At 47.2% G+C, this 22,790-nt stretch overlaps 1 protein-coding gene across 1 annotated transcript in view; it reads right to left on the reverse strand.

The window, feature by feature from the left end:
- Positions 1-22,790, reverse strand: part of BCR (BCR activator of RhoGEF and GTPase) — a 131,885-nt gene that overhangs the window by 58,537 nt on the left and 50,558 nt on the right. Inside the window, exons 2-4 of the mRNA XM_044989864.1 lie at positions 12,818-13,002; positions 2,116-2,220; positions 1,392-1,577 (exon numbers count right to left, since the gene is read on the reverse strand). Coding sequence (XP_044845799.1) covers positions 1,392-1,577; positions 2,116-2,220; positions 12,818-13,002 — 476 coding nt within the window. The remainder of the gene's footprint in view (positions 1-1,391; positions 1,578-2,115; positions 2,221-12,817; positions 13,003-22,790) is intronic.

Raw genomic sequence — 22,790 nt, forward strand, 5'->3', positions numbered from 1 at the left:
GTTATAAGCTGGGGAGGCATCAGTTGGAAGCAACAGAGGAGGAGAAGGACCTCGGAGTATTGGTTGATCACAAGATGACTATGAGCCACCAATGTGATATGGCCGTGAAAAAAGCTAATGCGGTCTTGGGATGCATCAGGCGAGGTATTTCCAGTAGAGATAAGGAGGTGTTAGTACCATTATACAAGGCACTGGTGAGACCTCATCTGGAATACTGTGTGCAGTTCTGGTCTCCCATGTTTAAGAAGGATGAATTCAAACTGGAACAGGTTCAGAGAAGGGCTACTAGGATGATCCGAGGAGTGGAAAACCTATCATATGAAAGGAGACTCAAAGAGCTTGGCTTGTTTAGCCTAACCAAAAGAACACTGAGGGGAGATATGATTGCTCTCTATAAATATATCAGAGGAATAAATACCAGGGAGGGAGAGGAATTATTTAAGCTCAGTACCAATGTGGACACAAGAACAAATGGATATAAACTGGCTATCAGGAAGTTTAGACTTGAAATTAGATGAAGGTTTCTAACCATCAGAGGAGTGAAGTTCTGGAACAGCCTTCCAAGGGGAGTAGTGGGGGCAAAAGACATATCTGGCTTCAAGACTAAGCTTGATAAATGTATGGAGGGGATGGCATAATGGGATAGCCTAATTTTGGCAATTAATTCATCTTAGACTACTAGCGGTAAATATGCCCAATGGGATGTTAGATGAGGTGGGATCTGAGTTACTACAGAGACTTCTTTCCGGGGTCTCTGGCTGGTGAGTCTTGCCCACATGCTCAAGGTTTAGCTGATCGCCATATTTGGGGTCGGGAAGGAATTTTCCTCCAGGGCAGATTGGCAGAGGCCCTGGGGGTTTTTCGCCTTCCTCTGCAGCATGGGTCACTTGCTGGAAGATTCTCTGCACCTTGAAGTCTTTAAACCGTGATTTGAGGACTTCAGTGGCTCAGACAGGTTTGATACAGGAGTGGATGGATGAGATTCTGCGGCCTGCATTGTGCAGGAGGCCAGACTAGATGATCATAATGGTCCCTTCTGACTATGATTCAAAAAGTGTCAGGATGCCATGCCAGCCTCCTTGGTAACTGAATGATCAGCAAGTGACACACCGCAGGCTTTGTGGAGAGCTCTAATGTCTTCTGGAAGACGGACTGTGTTTGTAATATTGCTGGAGTCATGATGTAGCCTCTAAGCACAAAACTGAAGGCCTAGTTATGACCCCTCCACAGTGGAAAGACGAATTTAAAATTCTACCACCTCATCCAGCCATGGACCTCCACACACCAGAGCCATGCAAAGGAATGAATGTGAGTCTCAGACACACCTGGCAGACACACCTATTAAAGCTGCACTGAGGCTAAAGGAGCGTTGGGGGTGGCAGCTTACTCACCAGTTTCTGGAAGAGATCTCCGACACGCTGCTGGTGACTCCACTGCTGGACTCGGGGAAAGAGCCCATCATAGAACTCTTTGTGGATCTCATACAGCTCAGGCACTTTGAAGAAAATCGTCTCAATCTGCTGACTGGTCAGTACAGGCTGAGAAGTGGTGGCAGCAGCCTTCAAAGGCTTCATGGGCTAAAAATAGAATCCGGGAGACTGTTACTACACGCACCAAGTAAACTTGTCTTTGTCATGTTCTAATGCCTCCTTCCTATTCTGTTACATGATGTTCCCACTGACACTTCAGTGACTCTCTGAACACTAGACTGTACCAATTCTCTCCTTGGGGTAGTTCAACTCCCAGTTCACAGATTTCCCCAGGATATGAATGCTGAAATTACAGTCCCTGTGCCCCTTGTTTTGTCCCCTTAATCTCTATTCCACTAGCTGGGGGGCAGCAGGTGTAGTAGTTAAAGCAGGAGAGCTAGACGTCAGGGCTCCTGGGTTCTACTCCGAGCTCTGCCAATGACTCCCTGTGTAACCTAGGACAAGTCACTTTGCTTTTCTATGCCTCCATTTCTCCACCTGCAAAACGAGGATAACAATTACCTACATTTCACCAGGTCACTGTGAGACAGTCAGCGTTTGTGAAGCTCTTGGAAATCTTTGGATGAAAGTTGCTCTGGAAATGTGAATATTATCATTAAATCTGGTGTCTGTGCCAGGTGCTTACCAGCAGCAGAGCCTCTAGGTGGCTCAGGTAGGTTTCCTCACTGGCTAGGATTCCAGACAGGACCCACTTTCTCATCTCCAAGCCCTTCTCCAAGTCTGGCTCACTCTACAGAAAAAGAAGATGAAAGGAAAGGAGTGGGGAGCGTTATTCAGCATAGAAAATATGACCTCAGGGCAAACTAAATTTATTGCATTTAGGTATAGATTAATAAAGAATGTGACAATCACTCAGCTTCTGGGCACACGTACAGAGATAAAAATAATATACAGAGTTTATTTACCCAGTATCTTAGAAACGTAATGATAATTCTCCATGAGCTTGACTTAATAATTGTGTGTGTCACTTGGACACCGCTCCCTACCCCAGTAGCCTGGGGTTTCCACAAGATGACTGCTTGTTTCTTTTCTGCCATTTGTTAAGGTAGTTGTCAGGCACCAACTTGCCCCAGTGGTTATTCTTTTAACAGGTCTATTTTATTTAGCGGGTAGGATAATCTGCACTACTTGGTTGGGATCGCAGTGCTGATTCTCTAAATGGGGTTTTCTTATCTGGATTACATGCAACATTAGTACTTTCACAGCGACAACCCAAAAGCAAAAATGCAAAGACAAGAGAAAGACAGGAAAAAAGAATTCAGAGTCATGTGGGCAAAAATAAAGGCTAGAGACAGATATTATGGAGAGCTGGTAACTAGAGCTGGGCAACATTTTTGCAACGTATAGTAAATTCATCCAAAAAAATGCAGTTTTGGGGCAACCAAAACTAACTGCAAATTTGGCAAATATTTTCAGCCAAATAAAAAATGAGGGGAAAAAAATCAAAAACAGTTAATTTCAAAATGTCATTTCATTCACATTTTTCCAGTTTTTCCATCAGAGTGAGAAAACCCCAGAAAATTCTATTGATTTTTTTCAGATTTTTCAATTCAGACACCAAATTGAAAAAAATCTATTATTTACTCAGTTCTAGAGGTAACAGTTACAATGTCTACTATAAAACCCCATTTTAGCATCTCTATAAAACTGTCGCTTGGAAATGTCATTTGGCCTGAAAACAGCCAGATTTTATCTCAAAGGCAAAAGGGAGCAATTCTGCAAAGTTTGAAGAAAAAGTGTCCAACGCTTACAATACAGTACATTAGAAACGTCCATCTATTTGAAATTCTGTTATATATTTCCTGGTCTCCCTCTAACGCAGAACACTGCTTCTTACAACCCTTTGAAGCACTCATACAGTCAAATCTCCTTGAAAACAGGAGCATTGTTTAGAAGAGTCATTATGGTGGCTGTGCGTGGATAGTTTGGGGATCAGTCCTGCCCCAGTGAATATCAGAAGGGTTTTGGCTGTTCATGTCAGTGGGAACAGGATTGGTGTCTACGTGAATATGACAGTAGGCTGCATGCTACTGGCTGAACGTGAGTCTTTTCCATATCTGAAAGCTAACAGAGCTCTCCTTTAGCTGGGAGACCCTCGTTTTGGGCTCTGGAGATACATGTGATTTATTATGGAGGGGGGTAGCCTCTCCATCGTAAAGTTTGCAGCAACAGTCCCATTATGAGGTTGTTTTGAGCCCATATGCAACTCCAAGAAAGAAAGATGGATCCTCTTATTAAATTGTGTAAGCACTTTTTGAGAGTGAAAGACCTTAAAATGGCTCCTCTCTGGTAGTTCTGCAATGTGTCAAATACCGCAACACCTTGTGAAAGGAAACGGTAGATGGAAGCTGCTCTAAAGAAACTGGTAAAAAGTATCCACAAGCCAGCTAAGATATGGAAGAGGAAAGCACTTGAGTTTGCATCCTCCTTTCAGTGAAATTCTTAGACACACAATGTATTTTGACATCTTGAAAGGGAGTTTCTGAGGAGCCCAGGAATTTGTAATCCAGCAGACAGTTTAAGTTTCAAGGAAAACACCAGTGATTAGGCACAGCGTCTTAAATTCTATACTGAGCTGGTGGGTGTGTGTACACACACAACACATGCATGCACCACTGCCCTCTACTTTACATCATCAGAACTGCTCAACTATTTTATGTTTATTATTTATCACTCATATGACAGGAATGCCTAGGAGCCCTACCCTGGACCACAGCTCCATTGGGCTAGGCACAGTACAAACACAGAACAAAAACATAGGCCTAAAACTTTTAGCAGATTTTGTTCAACTCAAGGGGAAGGGGCCAGGACATTTGGAGGGTCAGAGCTCTCTTCTGGCTGTATCTGCGAAATGCCCATTGGCCCAGATCTGTGATACAAGGCCAGGCATGAAGCTCCTGGATGGCCAGGTAACTTCACAACAAATGTTAAAAACCCATCACCGCTTCAACCTCCCTCCTGCTGCAAATGATGTGATTGGTACCTTATTGCTATGACTCTGTAATTCTCATCAGCAGGCCCTGCCTGATGACAGAGTGTAGGACTGTGAGAAACCAGGCCCAATCTGTAAATATGGAATTGCAAAGCTGCGGAACAGGAGCGATATAATGAAGTCTGTATGGACAGAGACAGTCAGATTCCGATGAGTGCTTTAAATCTCTTTTAAGTTAACCCAAAAAAATATTGCTATAAATTTACTGGCACACAAAGTTTCTCTTCCAGCTCTAGAAGCCCGTTTTCCCATTCATAGGAATAGGCTCCGATTTCTAACAATCCCTACTGGGTATTCTCAGATGGTAAAGATGGAAGTTCCTGGTTTGACTGTTAAAATTTCTTATATACATATTAAAATGAACAATTATATATCATATTATAAATATATATTTAATAAAAGATTTACTCCTCAGAGGTTCAAACATCTCTCCCAGGACTCTGCCATGGCTGGCCTCCCCAAGGACATCAGATGGAGAGGTCACCTCTGAAAGTCTTTGCAGTGGTTTTTAAATCCCTTTTATGTAACCAGCTTCAAGTGTGATGCTGGAGACTCTTGTCCCCTTTCAGTTCTATCCAGCCCAAGTGGCCTGGCTGCCTCAGGCTGCAGTGCAGCAGCTGCATGAGGAAACCCCAGGGGAGTTGAATCTACAGCCACAGAGCACATTAAAGGTTTCCACGGCAGTATCTGAAATTTACACACTTATTCCTAGAGCTCATTCAGATGATCTGCTGCTGCTGCTCCCACTGCTGTCAGGGATCAATAAGACACCACGTTTCTTCTGTCTGGGTTGTGCTGCTGCTCAGCACTTCCCTCCTGAGAACTGATGATCCAATGCACATTTCCTGCTGAGGAAGCTCTGCTTTGATAGTTTTATCTAGTACCTTACTGAGTGGGCAGCTCTCGCCACCAGAAGCGCATCAGGATCCAGCACCAGTACCTCTTCACCCTCCAAGGGGGACTGCATCATCCACTCTTTATATCCCGCTCAGGGAAATGTACTCTGGGCCCAGGAAAGTCACGGGGAATTTGGCACCAGGCTTCAGCAGGTGCAGGAACAGGGAGTTAGTTTCAGTCATCCAACAGCCGTCTCCTTTCCCATCTGCAGAACTGGAAATGGTCTCACCCTCTCATCAGTGGTGAGTCAAAGTGGTGAGCAGGCGTGGGCAAGGAGGCCACGCCCCTCTCCCCCACTGAAGCAAAAAGGCAGAGCAGGGAGGCGCACACCAATTCCAAGAGCACTCACTGCTCCGCCTGGTGCATCTAACAAACAAGGGGAGTGCCCCTGGGACCAGAGCTTCACTCCTTGCCGTGCTTCTGCAGTCCAGGTAGAGAAGGAAGTGGAATGACCAGCACATAGGCATGGAAGAACAGCTCCCTGTCACACATGGGGGAGAGGAAGATCTGCTAGGACTAGGAACTCCTCCACTCACAGGGAGAAGGAACTCTGAGTCTGAGCACACCCGGCGGTTGCAGAGTGGGGTGGGGAGTAGGCCCTACATTTACCAAATTCACACTGGCCAAGCGGCAACACTCCTACAAGACGAAAGTGGGGAGTCATCAGCAGGGTGCAGGAGCAGCACATGGCGGAAAGCAATGTATTCCCTGCCTGACCTGGGGAGGGGTGGATGCTGGGCTGGCTTCCTCTCAGACTGGCTTGGCTCATTTTTCACTTGTAGGTGTCCAGCAAGCATCCTGATTCTATCCCTCCCACTTTTCCTCAGCACCCTCCCCCAACCCTTCCCTCCTCTTCCTCTCTAAGCCTCCTCCCTCACCTCCCCTCAGCTACCCTCCTCCACAAATTTAAAAATAAATGCATCTCGTAAGAGCATCTCGTGGCAGCAGCCAGAGCCCATCTGTCAATCGTGGGAGCTCTCTCTGTGAAGCTCTGCACCAAGTCAACTCTGAACAAGCTTGTTGTAATCAGTGCTCTCTGCTCCTGCTCTCCAGGAGCTGCGGGCAGAACATGGAGGAGGGAGAGGGAGCACTGATTAGAATAGGGGCTTCAGGAGCATGGGATGCAAGCAGCGGTATTCACAGGCTGGTGTTTCCCGCACAGCTGGACTTGTGCTCAAATAAATTTGTTCATCTCTAAGGTGCCACAAGTACTCCTGTTCTTTTTTCACAGCTGGACTGTGCATCAAGCTCTCCTGGGGATTTCAAAGCTGATATGTTGGGTCGCTGCCATTGGTGCAATCCTGCAACCTGAATCCAGGCCAGTCTGAGTGGTTCAAAGTGCTGGATATTATACACCCTGCGTACGCTGGCCCAAGGCCAGGGCTGTTTCGAATGTGTTTACAACTTGTCAGTCTAAGTACTTTAGTTTACTAACCAGGTTGGCACTGCGTGTTGTATTCAATTACTGCAAGCCTGGGATTCACCAGCTCCAAGGATTAGACAGATACAGCTCTTCCCAAATCTGTTTAAAGGACTCAGGGCTTTTTGGCTGCTGTTTAAATTAACAGTAATAATCGTTTTATTGTAAATGTTGGGAGCGTACGGATTAAGAAACTGGAAACACGATGAATAAGAATTTACAAAGCAGCCCCAGCTGGCATCTCCCTGTGAAGGAAAATGTTGCCTCTGAGTGGGTGTATTAAAGGGATCTTTAAATCTCTCCCCACCCTTTGGTAGAGTGTTTTCGGAAACCACGCAATTAGCATGTTCAAAGGAGAAGTTTCCAGTAAGGATGGCTCTGAGTCTCAGAGAGAGGCTGGCAGCCTTCAAAGGGGAAAAATGATTAAGTATGATGTTTAAAAGGTAAAGATCTTTGGAGGCTTCTGTTTAATAGGCTGGAGGTGGCTCATTGTCTGGGAGATGTTAAACAGGGAAAACCAGGCCAGCCCTGCTTCATACAAGGAGGGCTGGGTGGGAGCAGGGAGAGAAGCCAACATTATTTATAACATCAATGCTGTGTGTGCCAGCTATTCTCAGGAAGGGCTTGTACATCCAAGCAAAGCCATTAAACAGCAGAGAGAAAGAAAGAATAGGAGAGGAAAAGAGTGTGGGGGATGGAGGGGCTAACAGAAAGTGAAGACAGGAGAGAGACCAGAAATAAAACTGGGAAGAAGGAACGATACGGTCTGAGGGGAAATGACAGAATGAAAGAGGGAGAAAGCGGGAGGTGCTGGGGAAAGATGTGCAGACAGAGGCAGAGCAAAGCCATAGGGCTGCGCTGGGGACAAGATCCTCTGAGGTGCTGATGCAGTTTCAGAAATCACCCTGGTTCTTCTTCCCTGACAGAACCTGTCAGCTGCATGCACCAACCTGAGTAGGTGGTGCCGTGCCTGTCCCCTCCCCTTCCCCTTCCCCTCCCCTCCAACACGGAACAAGGTCTGTAGGGAAAAAAACTGGTGTGTTTTGCCCCAGGGGTGCCACAGTGGGAAGTGGAGTCAACAGTTGGGAGCAGATCAGGTGGGGTAGCTTCCCCCCCACTCGTTCACGTTGCTGGAGGATATTCTCTGACTCTCGGGAAACGCCAGATAGGCTGGTGCAGGTCATCTTTCCAGTGACTGTCACCCAGAGAGCGTCTGCTTTGGTAATTTGCAATAAAGGACTTTTGTAAGCATGGAAGGCAGAGCTTTTCACACCAGTCAGAGGCCAGCTTTATAAAAGGGAGTTCCAATTCCTGACGCTACTAGTTTCCAGAACTCCAGCCCTGGTTATATTGGCAGGAGCAGTCAACGTTCTGGATGATTTAAACACAGAAGTGTGGCCTTACACAGTAACTTCAGTGTTCTTCCTAGCTCTCACCCTCACCAGGCTCTGGGGAATTTAAAACCCTCTGCTTCCTGCTTGAGCTCAAGACTGATGAATCACAAAGCAGGAGAACAAATATAAACTAGAGAGATTACTGGGTTTTTTTTAAATTAAAGGACTATTTAAGGTCCCTAAGCATTCACAGAGAGGCGGGACTTTAAACACTTTGGGGTGGGGATTTTTTACCCTGCTAAGGCCTGAATCCAGGCCCTCTGCTTACTATTTATTATTTGCAGAGCAACAACAGTGCTAGGCACTTTGAGACAGGTGTGAGAACCTAAAGGCTCAATGCACAAATGAAAGACGGGGTAGCAGACTGAATGGGAGGTAGTGAGATGGATCCAGAACAAGCAAAGAGGATGATGGGGCAGCACCATCTGCGGGTCTGAGTGACATTCTGGACTCCCCAAAGAGCACAGACGGTTACAAAAGCAGTCTGACAGAGGGGCCCAGCAGCGGAACCACAAAGATGTAGGCACCCGTGGAGAAAAAGGGATCTAAAAGCTGGTGCCTGGGGAAATTACCATAGGTGGGTTGAAGCGGACAGCGCTCTATCCAGGGGTTAAAATCTAGCTCCCGCTACTTGTCTAAAGCAAAGGAAGAGCTCCCCCTGCTCTGGAGGAAACCTGCTCCCCCAGAGCTGCTGCTCCTCTCTGGTTAGCAACGGGAACAGCACAAGGAGCTGGAGCCTGTGTAGCAGCGCAGTGCTAGCCCATTGGGGGCCCTAAGGAGGAATATTCCCCCCCAAACACATAATAAAAAGATGTTTGGGGTCCTAAGCAATTGCTTAGTCTGCTTATGCCTAGGGCCGGCTCTGCTGGCTAGAGAGCATCTGGGTCTTTCCCTGCCAGTGGGTGTTACCATGGCTGAAGCAGACCAGGGAAGAGGGGGCATCCCAGCTGGAGTCCCCATTCACAACCCAGCTTCCTCCTTCTACGGGGAAAGGCGGCCAGTTCTGACACTCCCTCTTGAAAGGGGGAGAGAGAGAAATAATACAAGAGATTGGATTTGGCATAAAACTGATCTAAACACGCAAGAAATGGATATTTGTAATTTTTCTGGGGGCCGCACGCCTGCCCTCAACCCCACATCATCATTACATCCCTACATACTTTACATTGCTGGAGGAGTTTGGATGGGGAACACCAGGGACGTGACCCAACCCAGCTCCACACTGCATATGTCTGGCTGGCTGGGGCGCTGCTTGGGGACAGGAAGTTCTTACAGATAAATTTCATCTCTTGTCCCTGCTCTCTTCCCCTTGCTTCCTTTCCTCACCTCAAGAGGACTCGCTCCATCATAACAAGCCTCCCAAATAACCACCACCAAGACTGGGGAACTCTCTAACCCCTATCCTGACCTGCTCTGAGCACTATGCCTTCCTGTACCCTTACTTCCAGCAACAAGCCCCCAGTTTGAATCCCAAGCTCTCAGAACTCTCCTTTAGTGACATGTGCCACTGGCTGCCCCAACACTCCTGTATGCTCAGAGGTGAGCTCCATTTATGCGGCCCCACTCCCAGCTACTAACTCCAGTGCCCACTCCCAAATACAAATGTAACCTCTATATTATAGGCAAGGCTGGTAGAACTGCCTATTATTAAGGTCGCCCCACACTTCATATTATTATATCCTGTTTTCAACTTTGCCAGACTTCAACTACTTGGGCTAAAATTTTCACCACCACCTGTATGTTTCAGGCTGAAAATTTCCAAAAAAAGTTTCAGACAAAACGATTCAGCAGTTTCCAAGAATAAGGCTAGGAAAAAAAAAATCACATTGCTTTGCAAGGTTAAAAAAAAGACTCGGGTAAACTTTTCTTTTGAGAAGCTCAGGTACTTCAATGTTCAGGAGAAGGGACTTGAAATTTGTCCGGGGAGGTGGCCTTTGTATCAGGGATGTGCATGTTCCTGTCAAAATCCACCCAAATTTGGCCTTTGAAAAAAATCTTGGTTCACACCTGCCAGTAGAGATTTCTTATAGTTTAGCAGCAAAAATCTCCAAAGATTCCATACACAAAGAACACTCTCTAATTCCTCAACGCCTCTACTGCAGGCCAAACAGTGTGTGCACCATCTCTTCACAGAAACTAAGCATGCTCCATTTCCAGTCCCCACAGCTCCTACATGTGACAGAACTGTGCATGCACGGTCCAGCTCCTCACAGTTGCTCTGGGCTAGGGTGGGGCTGGGCACTGGAACAGAGAACAGGGCGTCTGTCTCTTCTGTGCTCTCTCCCGCAGCAGGCTCTCAGGCAGCATGGAGGAGGAAGCCACCTGACTTGAATACAGATGAGACAGATCATGAAGCTGGGGGTATGGAAAGGAATAGATTGGGCCAAGTTGCTGGAGACACTGCCACGGGAGGGAGAAAAAAGCCCACCTGTGACTGGAAACGGGGGGAGAGTGGAGACTGAACTGGTGGGTAAATAGATTGATAATTGGGGGTGGGGGGGGGGTGTCTGGAACATGGTAGGCAAGAGGACTAAAAGCTGGGGGATAAGGAGGGGAGATTGTGATGGGCTCAACAAGGAGACTGGGAATGGGGGATGGGTAGGGGAGGCTGTTAGTGGCTGGACAAGGCAGATGGGACTGAAAACCAGTGAGAGAAACTGGGGGGACTGGAGAATTTGGAAAAAAGTCCCCCTAGACCCCACTGACTGAATCAGGCAGAAGAACAAAGCTACTTATAGAGGAGAAAGTGTGTTAATAGAAGCTATCTTCTGGTTTTCAGCGACTGGGAAAGGTAATACACGTGGTGCATGTGACAGCTTTACAGGCTTCTGGTCAAATATGTTTTGTGCGCTCGCCTCAGTGCACCACCTTGGGCACTTTATCCTTTCTTACAGTGACACCTTTTCCAAAGCAGCTGCAAGCGCAACCGTGATGACAAGTGGCTTTGCAACTTGCAGTAACAAGGGAATGAATGTGGCTGTAAAATATTGTAACAGGGTTGAAATTAACCTCGTAACCCTGTGACGGACACTTCCTCACGTGTGTTGGCACCAATATCTGCAGATTACTTACAGCGTAATCAGGGTCACTTTAAGGAGCTTTAACTGCAGCTCACGGTCAGGAGCCTGAGGTAGCGCTGGTGCCCCTCTCTTAGCAGTTTTACTGCGCTGGACAGGAACGAACCATAATTAACACAGCCATCCACTCATCTATGAAGCAATAGGCACAAGCAGATTTCCCCATACTCTATTTATAACAAGCCACTTTGACATTGCAGCAAGTGGTCACTCCAGGAAGTAAAGGAACTCTACCACTGATGCATGTTAGCACTCTTCCCATCAGAATGAAACGACCCAGATGCTCCAGCAGGATACTGCAGGGCTGGGATTTTCTGTCACAGCCCTCTCATCCTTCTAGATACATTTTTGCTGTCTTCCCCCCCCCCCTTATTTAATTTTTGTAATAAAGAAAACCAAGAACTCAAGTATGAATAGAAGCACCATTCCTGACGGGTAATGCTCATTCCTGACGGGTAATGCTGTAGTGACAGCGAGTGTGACAGGGGCCTGAGGGGCTATGCTTAGCTTTACCTACCCTCCTGAACAGGTGCTTGGGGAAGGACTGCAAATTGGCAGCTTTGAGGTAGGGGGTGGAGGGTGGGAACGCCTTTTGGAAAGTCAGGCTCTGCACCCAGAGTCACAGGACAGGGTGGAACTCCAGGCTGGGGAATTTTCCATTACTCCTCTTTGCCCAAGTCAATAACCCATTTTGATTTCTGATTCTAAACATCACATTTGGAAGAAAACCCTTGCTGTCGGCAGCTGCGTTTCATTTCTAGTGAGCCACATTGAGCTAACAGTTAAATCTGACTGAACTAGAGTTAATTACCCATTTAGTTCCTGGGAGGGGGAGGGGGATTATTGATTCTTTTAAGGTTAAAAGAACTCCCTCCTGGAAGTGTTTACACATTGGCACAATGGATCCAGTCAGCTCTAAGGTCTATTGCAGGTGGAAACATGAGCAGCTACTGAGTGCACACAGGACATTTTTTAAACGAGAAGCATCTCTTTCATATGCACCGTCACCACACTTCAGAGTTTAATCGCTTGGCAATTTTGATTCCTGTTGTCCTCCAAGCTTCAAAACTTGACTTTACCTGTCAAAGTCTGAGAGTTACCTGAGCATACTTCACTCCCATCCAACCCCCTCCTGTTCCTCCCTCCCCCAATTTCTTTTGGTCACAAATCATAATTACCATGTACCCCCTCAGCATGTCTTTTTACAGTGTTTGGTCCAAGACCTTCTCTAAAAGCATCAGCTGGTATTTAGAGCTTGATTCTGCAGAGTTTATTCACTGAGTAATCTCATTGATTCAACAGCGTTACTGACTCACAGGAGCGAGGCTGAACAATTGGCCGTAAATTTGTACGCACATTACACATCCATGAAACATAGGATTAACACTTGAAAGCCACTTTAACCTTAAATGCTCCATTCCTAGCAGGTACCACTACCACATGTCAATCAATCAGTCCTCCTTCCCATGCTCCTGGTCCCACGCTAGTCACGCGCGCACACACACACACTGCTGATTCCATGCTTAAAGAGGCTAAAAAGGACTCACTGATTTTGTGGACTCTAAAGACCCTGAGGAGAGAGTGTCTCGGCTGCCCCGACTCTTGGAACTGAGATGGGGTGAGGAGGATGGAGAGTCATCAATGTAGGGCATCATGTCATGGTGTCGCCGCTGTTCTTCGGCACGGTCTGCATCATAGGCATAACTAGGTGGCGTTCCACTGAATGAAGCATCTGTAGAAAAAAAGCTTAGCTTAAAAACAGAACTGGGAAGGAGATAAGCATAGGCCGAGTCCGCTCCCTGCTCCCAACAAGAACACATGCCTTGTCAGTATTCAGCAAATCCACAATTATTGATAGCAAGATACACTTAAGCCTGAGATGGAGCTCTAACAAACTCCCGCTTGTTAAGCAGACACCCTATTCCACTCATTAACAACTCTGGGAAATAAAGCCTTTTCTGATACCTAACAAATTATTCTTTACTTAATGACTGTTCATATCTCTGGGTTTTGCCCTTATTGCATAATGTTAAATATTAATGCATTTGTGCTTAATGCATAAACTTTCTTTAAAATGTTAAAGAATTCCTAGCAAGGTTCTTGTGGGGTGCCCTCCATGGGTTGCCAATCCATGATTATATCTCTCAGTGCCTCATTTTCATAAGATGAGCATGATGGGTCAGGGCAATGAACCTTGTCCATTTAGCACAATCAATACAGATGAGGCCTCCACGAACGTTAGCAATGATACAGACATCATAAACTGACACACACTAGGATGGAAATCCAGGGTTTCTCCAGACTTCTCAGCAACAGGAAGACTAGGAAAGAAAGATTTTATGAGCAAAACCAACAGCCATGCTGCCAAAAACAAAAAACTCCAAAAGACCCCTTGGTGAATGTCCCTCCTCCTTAGATTCCTGATTAATTCATCGAGTGTGGGGAGAGTGTGCCAAATTAACCATCATTTGGTGAAAGCGAGTGAACCTCTGCGGAAAAGGCAGGTGGGAGAACTGTTCTTTGCATCCTGTGCTGGAGGAGGACAGGAAGCTGCCATAAGTGGAGTGCGAAGGCCACACACTGAACACCTTGCCCAACATCTCTGCTGTAGCCTAATAATCCCCTCTGATCACTCTGCACACACAGATGTGCACAAAGACTGAAATTCACCACTGTGCAGGGAGCCAGCACAAGGCCTGTTGGACTGACGAGAGATCCAAGCCATAGAGATTAAGTAGTACACAGCTCTTCTATTGATCCTCTGCACAGGGGTCCATTTCGTGTACCTGTAATGTCCCTGTAGGGCTACTGACCATGGGACCTGAAGCTGCAGGGCTACAGCTTATTTCACTCCCCACCACCAAATATTATTACCCTTCTATTACACGCTATCAAGGGGGGAAATGATACGTTGCAAAAGAATAAAGATTTCTATAAATCAGCACGTACTGTCACAAGGGGAGCCCAGTACAAACAATGCCATGTGAAGTGAATAACTGTAGCTTTAGATACCACACAGAAGACAGATCCTTCTGTTTTGCCGGTATGAGGAGCCCAACTTAAGACTGTGCATTAAATACAGGCTGAAATACAAACAGGACTAAGTTGGACTCTTTTCCACAAAATTATTTAGGCTCTGCCAATGTAATGAGAACAAGCAGCTACCAAATATATCCAGCAATCCCCTGCAACCCCTGACCTTGGTGATGTGTAAGAGTAACATTTTACAAACCACTTTCCTCCCTCAGAGTCACCTCCACAGGGTCACCACCTCTGAGGTACCAAAAACAAAAACAAACAAAAATCACAGGGCATCTGGGATGATCCTGAGCCAATAACACTACACCACTAAGCACCCATCCAAATTTCCCAGGACAGCTACCTCAAAAAAGGAACAATCCTGGGAAAACCTGGACAGGTGGCAACCCGACATCTCCAAGAAAGTGTGACTCACTCCAGCAAAGGATGCACACTCTGTGTGAGACCAAATAAACCTTTAGAACTGAGGGGCTGGTTTGGAGTTTGGGGTGAGGGGTAGGGGGAGTGGGTCTGGGGAATTTATACAAATGATACACTTAAAACTCAATAAACCAACTGTAGAAGTGAACCTCTGTACTGTACCAAGCACCAGCCAGTTAAATAACTGCAGTGTCTGAGGCCTGGGCCTCTTAGGTCCTCACAGGAACCACCAACACCCTTGTGGTGCCACCCTGAGTTCCCCAAGTCCCTGGAGTTTGCTAGACGGTGCAAGAACCACAGGAATGAAAAAGTAAAAGCAAATACATGTTCTTTAGAAGGGGCCTTTGCATAGAGGCCTTCCAGAGTCCCCCGGAGTTGGTCTAGGCAATGGCTGCCAGGGAGGGAATTGTATGTTGGATCAGGAATAGGGTGACCAAACAGCAAGTGTGAAAAATCAGGACGGGGGTAGAGGGTAATAGGCGCCTATATAAGACAAAGCCCGAATATTGGGACTGTCCCTATAAAATTGGGACATCTGGTCACCCTAATCAGGAAAGTCAGTGGGAGTTAAAGCCTCTTTCATCTGGCACTTCACCAACCGACAAGCTCTATAAACCGGCATTTCTGATCTGTACTGAAAGTCCGGTTTATAGTGTGGTTGGTGCAGGGCCGGCAGGGAGCTGGGGCGTGGGAGGGGCTGCAGGGAGCACTCTGGGAATGAGTTTGGGTCTGGGAGAGGACTTGAGGTGTGGGAGGAGTTCACAGTATCAGATTGGGAGGGGGGGGGACGGGACGCTCACCTCCAGCGGCTCCCCACAAGCGGCTCCCCGTCCTTGCTGCTGCTGGTGGAGGCGCGGCCAGGCGGCTCTGCAGACACGCTGCTTCTGTCCCCCCATCCCCGAGCACTGACTCTGCAGCTCCCAGCCCATTGGCCAGGAACTACGGCCAATGGGAGCTGTGGGGGCCAGCGTCTGCAGATGCAGGCAGTGTGCCTGCTTGCAGAGCCGCCTGGCCGCGCCTCCACCAGGAGCAGCAGGGACAGGGAACTGCTGGAGGTGAGCGTCCTCCCATCCGGCATCCTAAGCCCCCTCCCACGACCCAACCCCATCCCGGACCCAAACTCCCTCCCAGAGCCCATGCCCTGCAGCCCCTCCCACCCCCCTGCCCCACACTCCAAACCCCTCCCTCTGAGTTAACTGGCATTTTAATGCCCTCTCCCTCCCCCGCCCCGGTTCCCCAGCATGCCGGTTAAAAAAGCTTTTATTGTAGCATCTATCACCATGGTATCTAAAGGCCTCATGTGGCCCTTGTACAGTTTTCTGGCCTGACAAGTTTGCAAAATATTGTTATTTAGCGTTTCAGACTGGCATTATCCAATAGAAAATCAGCCTCTGTATAGGGCTCTAATCCCATCTTCCTGCCTTTGATTCGGCAAAAGCACTTTCTCCCTCTAAAGTTTCTTCAAGCCACTCACAATCAGACTGCTTTCTCTCTCACACACACACACGCGCAGAGGTGAGATTGTGCTGCTATGCAGAGCTGGAAGCAGGAATATTTCTTTCATTCCCCATGGCCACACTGGATAATTTACTCCATCACTGCTTATGGAGGAGCTGACTCTGAAATCTTTTGGTACGAGCCTCTCTGCTAATTTTTTTTTAGATTGAATCACTGCACTCTAGGGAACGGTCTCCCCACCTCTGAGCTCCAGAACTCCCTCTGACCCACACTGCTCTCTCTCTTTACCCAAACGAAAAGTCAAGGCACAGAACTGGGATTCAGGAGAGCCAAGTTCTAGTCACAGCTCTACCCCAGGCTTCCTGGGTCACCTTAAACAATTCACTTAACCTCTCTGTATTTCAGCTTCCCCACTGTAAAATGGGTATAATACTGCCCTCTCTCCCTTCCTTGTAGGAGTCTGAATCCATTAGCATTCACAGAGTACTCTGAGATCTGCAAATGGAATGCACTATACAAGCACAAAAATATTCCTATCTACTCTAGTTATTATTACTATCCTCCCTCTCCTCTCTGTTTGTTCTGGACACTGGGTGCAAACTCATTTGCAGAGTTTTCCACTATCCCAGGGCAGGAAGAGCTTTCTGCTTTTACTCCCCCTGTGAGATAACTCCCACCAACAGAAGGAGCATGTTCCTGTACTCAGAGACCACTAGAGAAGGCTTGGTACTGATAACTGAAGTCGATTTGTCCTTTCCCCCACCCTGTGATTAAAAGGACTGTTGTTGCTAGGGAAACTAGGTTATTCAGATCCCTCAGAACCCAGGTTGGCACAATGTGGCGCAGACTATGAAGCTTTGAAGTCCTATCCACAAGAGTGGAAAGAGTGTTGAACATAGAGGCTAAAGCCAACAGCACAGATACTTTCAGCTGCTCTGGATGTTGTTACTGTAAGTGACAAAAGGAGGCAGCAGCTGTGCCCAAGTAAGAAAGCCAGGTTTCTTGCCCAGCGTCTCAGGTAGGTGAGGGCACCCCTTCACGCAGTCCGGCAGTGGAGTGGTGTCTCCTTGAGCAATGGGATCTGACATGGCAGCGCATGTTCCGCTGTTAAATCCCACTGAGACTCAACCCATTTTGTTTATTTTCCAGTCACAGGCTGGAAGTGTTTGTCTCACTCAGCTCTCTATACCTAAAAGGTACAGCAGCCAGGGAGAGGGGAGGTGAGCAGCGGGGTCTGCCCGCCTCCCCTTCCCACCAGATACTCATCGGTCTGTCAAGAGACAACAGGTCCCAGGAGGTCCCCAATCACCCCAACCAAATCACCACTGGATCTCTCCTCCCTGATACAAGGGGCAGTCTATCATAGACTCCTGCCCACTCGGAAGAGCAGCAGCAGGCATGAGATGAGCCTTCACAGCATCCAGTAGTAGCCTCCAATGCCACCTCATTCACATCCTCTCCAATTACCTCCAGGACTCTAGGGGTGAGAAGAAGGCCTGCCTCCCTCCCACCCTCTCATGTACCGGTGACATGCCTTGAGGGCTACTGGGTGGACTACAAAAGCACTTGCTCCTACTCAATTCACTCCACAAACCCCAGGACTCTGGCCTCCATCACCACAAAGTGGCTTAATTGACACTCATCTCATTCTGCCTGCTTTCCAACTGATCTGATGAGCCTGTGTTGCCTCCCCCTAGCATCCACCTTCATCCCTCTGACCTGTGTCTCTACCCTGTGCCAGCCATCAGCCCACCTATCTCCTGGTCCTTCTCTTCTTCCAATCTCTCCTGCTCTCTTTATGCCCTATAACTTCCTTCACTCACCTCTTCTCAGACACACACACCACCCCTCACCCCAGAACACCTACATTTAGGTACTGAATATGATCTTTAAGGGATTATTATAATATAGCTAGGTAATTGCATTCTTTTATTGTTACCCTTGTCCTCCTCATTTGTCTTACTCAAGGAGAAAATATGAAAAGAAATAATAGGTCTTTAAAAATCAGCTTCATCTCATCTGGAACCACAAATGACTAAAACACGTCCATCATACATACATGGTGTCACTACAAGACAGTTAAGGTTCCTTGGGAACTTGACTGTGCCCTTCCATACCTTGTAAAAGCAACATCTATAAGGTGCCACAGGATTCTTTGTTGCTTTTACAGATCCAGACTAACACGGCTACCCCTCTGATACTTGACTTCCATACCTTAATATACTTGGATTTATTTCAAGTTTAACCATAACTCTGAATTTCCTGGGTTATAACACTTGGTTTTGGGATAATATCCTGTAAAATTTTTTTTTTTTTTTAACCTAAAGTTACCAGTCTGTACTCTCAACCTTAACTCCATCTTTAGATTTTTGGTCTGGCAATAAATACACCATCACACCATTTTCCCACGATGCAAGCTGCTTGCGGTCTGGTGTGGGATTCAAACTCAGCACTCAGCTTCCGCAAGAATAACCAGATGTGGAGGCCAACCCATGTTCTGTGAATGCCACTGTGCAAGATGCTAGGGAGAGTCACTAAGCACTTTCAGGAGTAACATTAAGCATTTTGTTTGTTTCCCTGGCATCGCTCCCCGAAGTGCAGAAGGAAGGGGCCGATGGTATTCTAGTCTGGTCTACACTGGAAAGGTAGGTCAACCCAGCTATGCCACTCAGGGGTATGAAAAATCCCCACCCTGTGCTGACCTAACTGCCAGCGCAGACTGCGCTAGGGTGACGGAAGAATCTCTCCCAGTGCAGTAGGGATGTCTACACTGAAGCGCTACAGCTCTGCGGCTGCAACATTTTAAATGTAGACTCAGCCTCCGTGCCCCCTACCCCAGCTCAGATTCACACACAACAAAACACACTGCAGGCAAATCTCTCTCTATAGCCAAGATCAAATATCACAGGGAAAGGGGATGTGTGTTTGCCATGTCAAATCCCAGTGGCTTTATTCTGTTCAGCTGGATGAAGAGAAAGCGAAGATGCTAAACAGATTCAGAGGAGATTCTGCTCCTAGGGCGCTGTATCTCTTCCATAGATAGGTCAAGTGTATTAGCATGTAAAGAAGCTGTTTAGCAAGCTCCACTCACACACAAAAACAAGTTCATTTAGCAGCAAAAATCCTATTAGTTTGCAAATCTATTCTTTAGTATCAGGAGCATGAAAGCAGAGAGGCTGAGGGAATGAACATCAGCTTCAAGACAGCTTGTGGCTTCAAATCCTCTCCCCCCATTACATATAATAAGGAAATGTTATTTTGCTTTCATTATAACAAAGAGGCTTCCTACAATACCACCCTGTCACGTGTCTAGAGAGAATATCCATGAAATGAAGTCCCTTCCAACCCTGATAGTCTATGATTCTATGAGGGCTTGGCTACACTTGCAAGTTGCAGCGCTGGTAGAGGCTTTCCAGCGCTGCAATTAGTAACCGTCCACACCTGCAAGGCACATCCAGCGCTGCAACTCCCTGGCTGCAGCGCTGGCTGTACACCTGGTCAGGTTGGGGTGTAGCGATTGCAGCGCTGGTGATCCAGCGCTGCTCATCAAGTGTGGACACACACCAGCGCTTTTATTGGCCTCCAGGGAATAAGGAGATATCCCAGAATGCTTTTAACTAAATTACTCCCTTTGTTTTGTTATGCAGCCTCTCTTTGTTTTGCTTATCAGCTCCTGTTTGCTGTGATCAATCTGAACAATCAAATGAGATCCTCCTCCCTGTTGTGAACGAGCTCTGTGGAGCTCCTCCGTTGCCACTGCTGCTATCTAAAAAACAAACACAGCTCCTGTTTGCTGTGATCATCTGTACCTGGCTGTAAACAATCAAATGAGAGGCAGGCAGGGAAACAGCTGGGAGTCCATGTTGTCTGCAGGCTGTTTGCAATTAAGAGTTAAGACTAAGGGGTCGGAAAAATGTTCTGATTTTTCAAGTCAGGAAGCTAACACACAGTGTTGGCTCCAAAAATCCACTCTCTCTCTCTCCCCCCACTCCCTGTCACACTAGACCCCACTCCACCCCCCTCTTTTGAAAAGCACGTTGCGGCCACTTGAACGCTGGGATAGCTGCCCATAATGCATCACTCCCAACAGCGCTGGAAATGCTGCAAATGTGGCCACACACCAGCGCTGGTAGCTGTGAGTGTGGCCACACACCAGCGCTGCTCCTACACAGCTGGATGACCAGCGCTGCAAACTACCAGCGCTGCAAACCGTAAGTGTAGCCAAGCCCTTAGTCTATGAAATGGGTGAGCACAACCTCTCTAGGGGCCTGGGGCAAGCACTGTGTGCAATGTGTGCAACTGTGTGCAATGAAGAAAGGTTTACATGATGGCCTCTGAGCACATGCACTTTAAGCCCATCCCCAAGACAGTACTTCTCTTGATGCTGCCAAACAGGGCATGGTGAGCAGAATTTCAATCACGATTTTAAATCGGCACGCTGACTTTGGCCAAGCCCTGAGTTAGCTTGGCAACAATAGTGTGTGTTGTGAAGGAGAGAAAGGGCTTGGACAGCTTCAGATTAATGGTGCTGGAGCATGTGACGTCTCAACAGTTCACCTTGTAGTTGGATGTAAACGTTGCATAGGACCAAAGAGAATTAATCCTTGTGGAACTTCACACGGGAAAGGAATGGTGACAAAGGTGCCGTGTCCCATGACTTCCCTAAACATGTCCCACAGCTAATCAGCCTCACATAACTGGAGGCACATGAGAGAGGCCAATCAGTCTCCATTAGCTGGACCTGGGAGCTCAGCTCTTGGTAGTGGTCGTAACTGGCTCTGTATCATCTCCTGAACATTTGGAAGCTGTGGTCTTTTCTTCTGGATATGCAAAGTCATCACAGTGATCTGCACATTTGCAGCCTCTCCGCTGTACTGCTGCAGTGCTCTTTGTTTGGAGCTAACCTCGAAAAGCCACGCCTAGATGCTGCAGAAGGCAGCCCCAGTCTTTCTTGGAGACAGCTGGTGATGCACACACTCCATGGGCTGCCTGTTTGCTAGCTAGTGAGCGACAGCATTTTCATAGCAGCACATGAAGCCCAGATTAAGTCTACCTGAGGGAGTGCATGCTGCTCTATTAACGTCAATTTGTTAGCATGGCAAGCTATACAAACGCAGCCAATGGGGAGAGAGACTCCTTCAGCTACCTGTCCGAGGTGGGCACTGTCCACCCAGCTGCACAGTGTGTTAGGGGCTCCTGACTCAAGTGCAGGTTATGTTCCAGCTTCATGCAGTTTCTGCCATTTTCTTCCTTCCTCAGTTTCCCCCCACATCACTTCACAATGAGAGTCCTGATCATTTAAAGAAATCGCTTTCTTGCACTGAAACCACTCACCATCTAGTTACACAGGGCCTGCTCCAAAGCCCTTTAAAGTCAATGTGAGCCTTTCCCATTTGAACGTAATCTGGAGAGTGCAGGAGGCAGGGCCTTTTCCACCGAGGCCCATGCCTTTGGAATCCTCCCCAGCTATTCTACATTCCTGGCATCCTTCATGGTTAGACTGGAGACATTTCCATGTTCAGCTTGTGCTGGCAGTATGCATTTCAGATGTTCTCAGTAGAGTAAGTGTCAGGAGCTGGACTCCTGTCTAGTTTCCTTTCCCATTTCTTGCTCAGGATTGTGCAATCAGGGGAAGTTGCTGTCATTTGTTGCAAGTCTAGAAGCTTAATGTAAGTTTTAAGGCATTGGACGTCTGCAACCTGGTCATCAAGAATGGAAAGCCAAATTGACTGCGATACACACACACACACACACCCCGACACCCCTGGAAGCCAATGGGAGTTTTATCACTGACATCAGTGGGAGTAGGAGCAGGACCACAGTGGGTGAGCAGCATCAGTTTCACTAGAGACAGGACAAAAACTAACATGCGGTTATTATTACAAGAGACAAAAACAAGCCAGCCCATTTCAGAATAGCAGGAGCTGCATTAGGAACGGAGATAGTTTTAGTTTCCTTTCTGCAAGAAAGTGCCTGGTTTCAAAAAATCCAGTAACTCGAAGCCTAGAGAAAATGGCATGTACTGGCTCCCCACTTTGGAGCTGCTGAGAGTCTCATAGCTGGTGAGGATATATTCTTTGGCAGGACAAGCAGATGAACAGACCAAACAATAACCAGCATGCTGCTCCCTACTGGGTTCCCAGCAGCCGTTTCACAGAGAGCTTCACGTCTCCTCCTAACTTCAAACAAAATACTGCAGTGTCAGCTGCTGGAGAGACCGAAGGGATTAAAAAATGAACAGAAAATAGAACAAGTGCCACAGCAGAGGTTATTAAAAAAAAATAAATAAATAAAAGCCACCACCATGCAAGAGCAGGGCTATTTCCTGCAGTTAACTGGAAATGGCGAGAAATTCCTGCCATGGAAGGGGGAAAGTGTCTGTACGAACATGGGTTTGTTCTAAAGGAACGCATGGGTCTGAGAGTCGGGAAGGAAGGTCCCTCCCGCAACAGCGGGGGGGACGTACATTTTATTCAACAACATCATCAACATGATTGATAAGAAAACTAGCTTGTTTCCAGACCTTCAATCTCCATTCCCCATCAGGATCACCTTTGCTCTGCTGGTATTTTTCTAGTCAATGTGGCTAAATTAAAAGGCCAA

The sequence above is a fragment of the Mauremys mutica genome, chromosome 16 (assembly GCF_020497125.1).
Source record: "Mauremys mutica isolate MM-2020 ecotype Southern chromosome 16, ASM2049712v1, whole genome shotgun sequence".
NCBI lineage: Eukaryota > Metazoa > Chordata > Testudines > Geoemydidae > Mauremys > Mauremys mutica.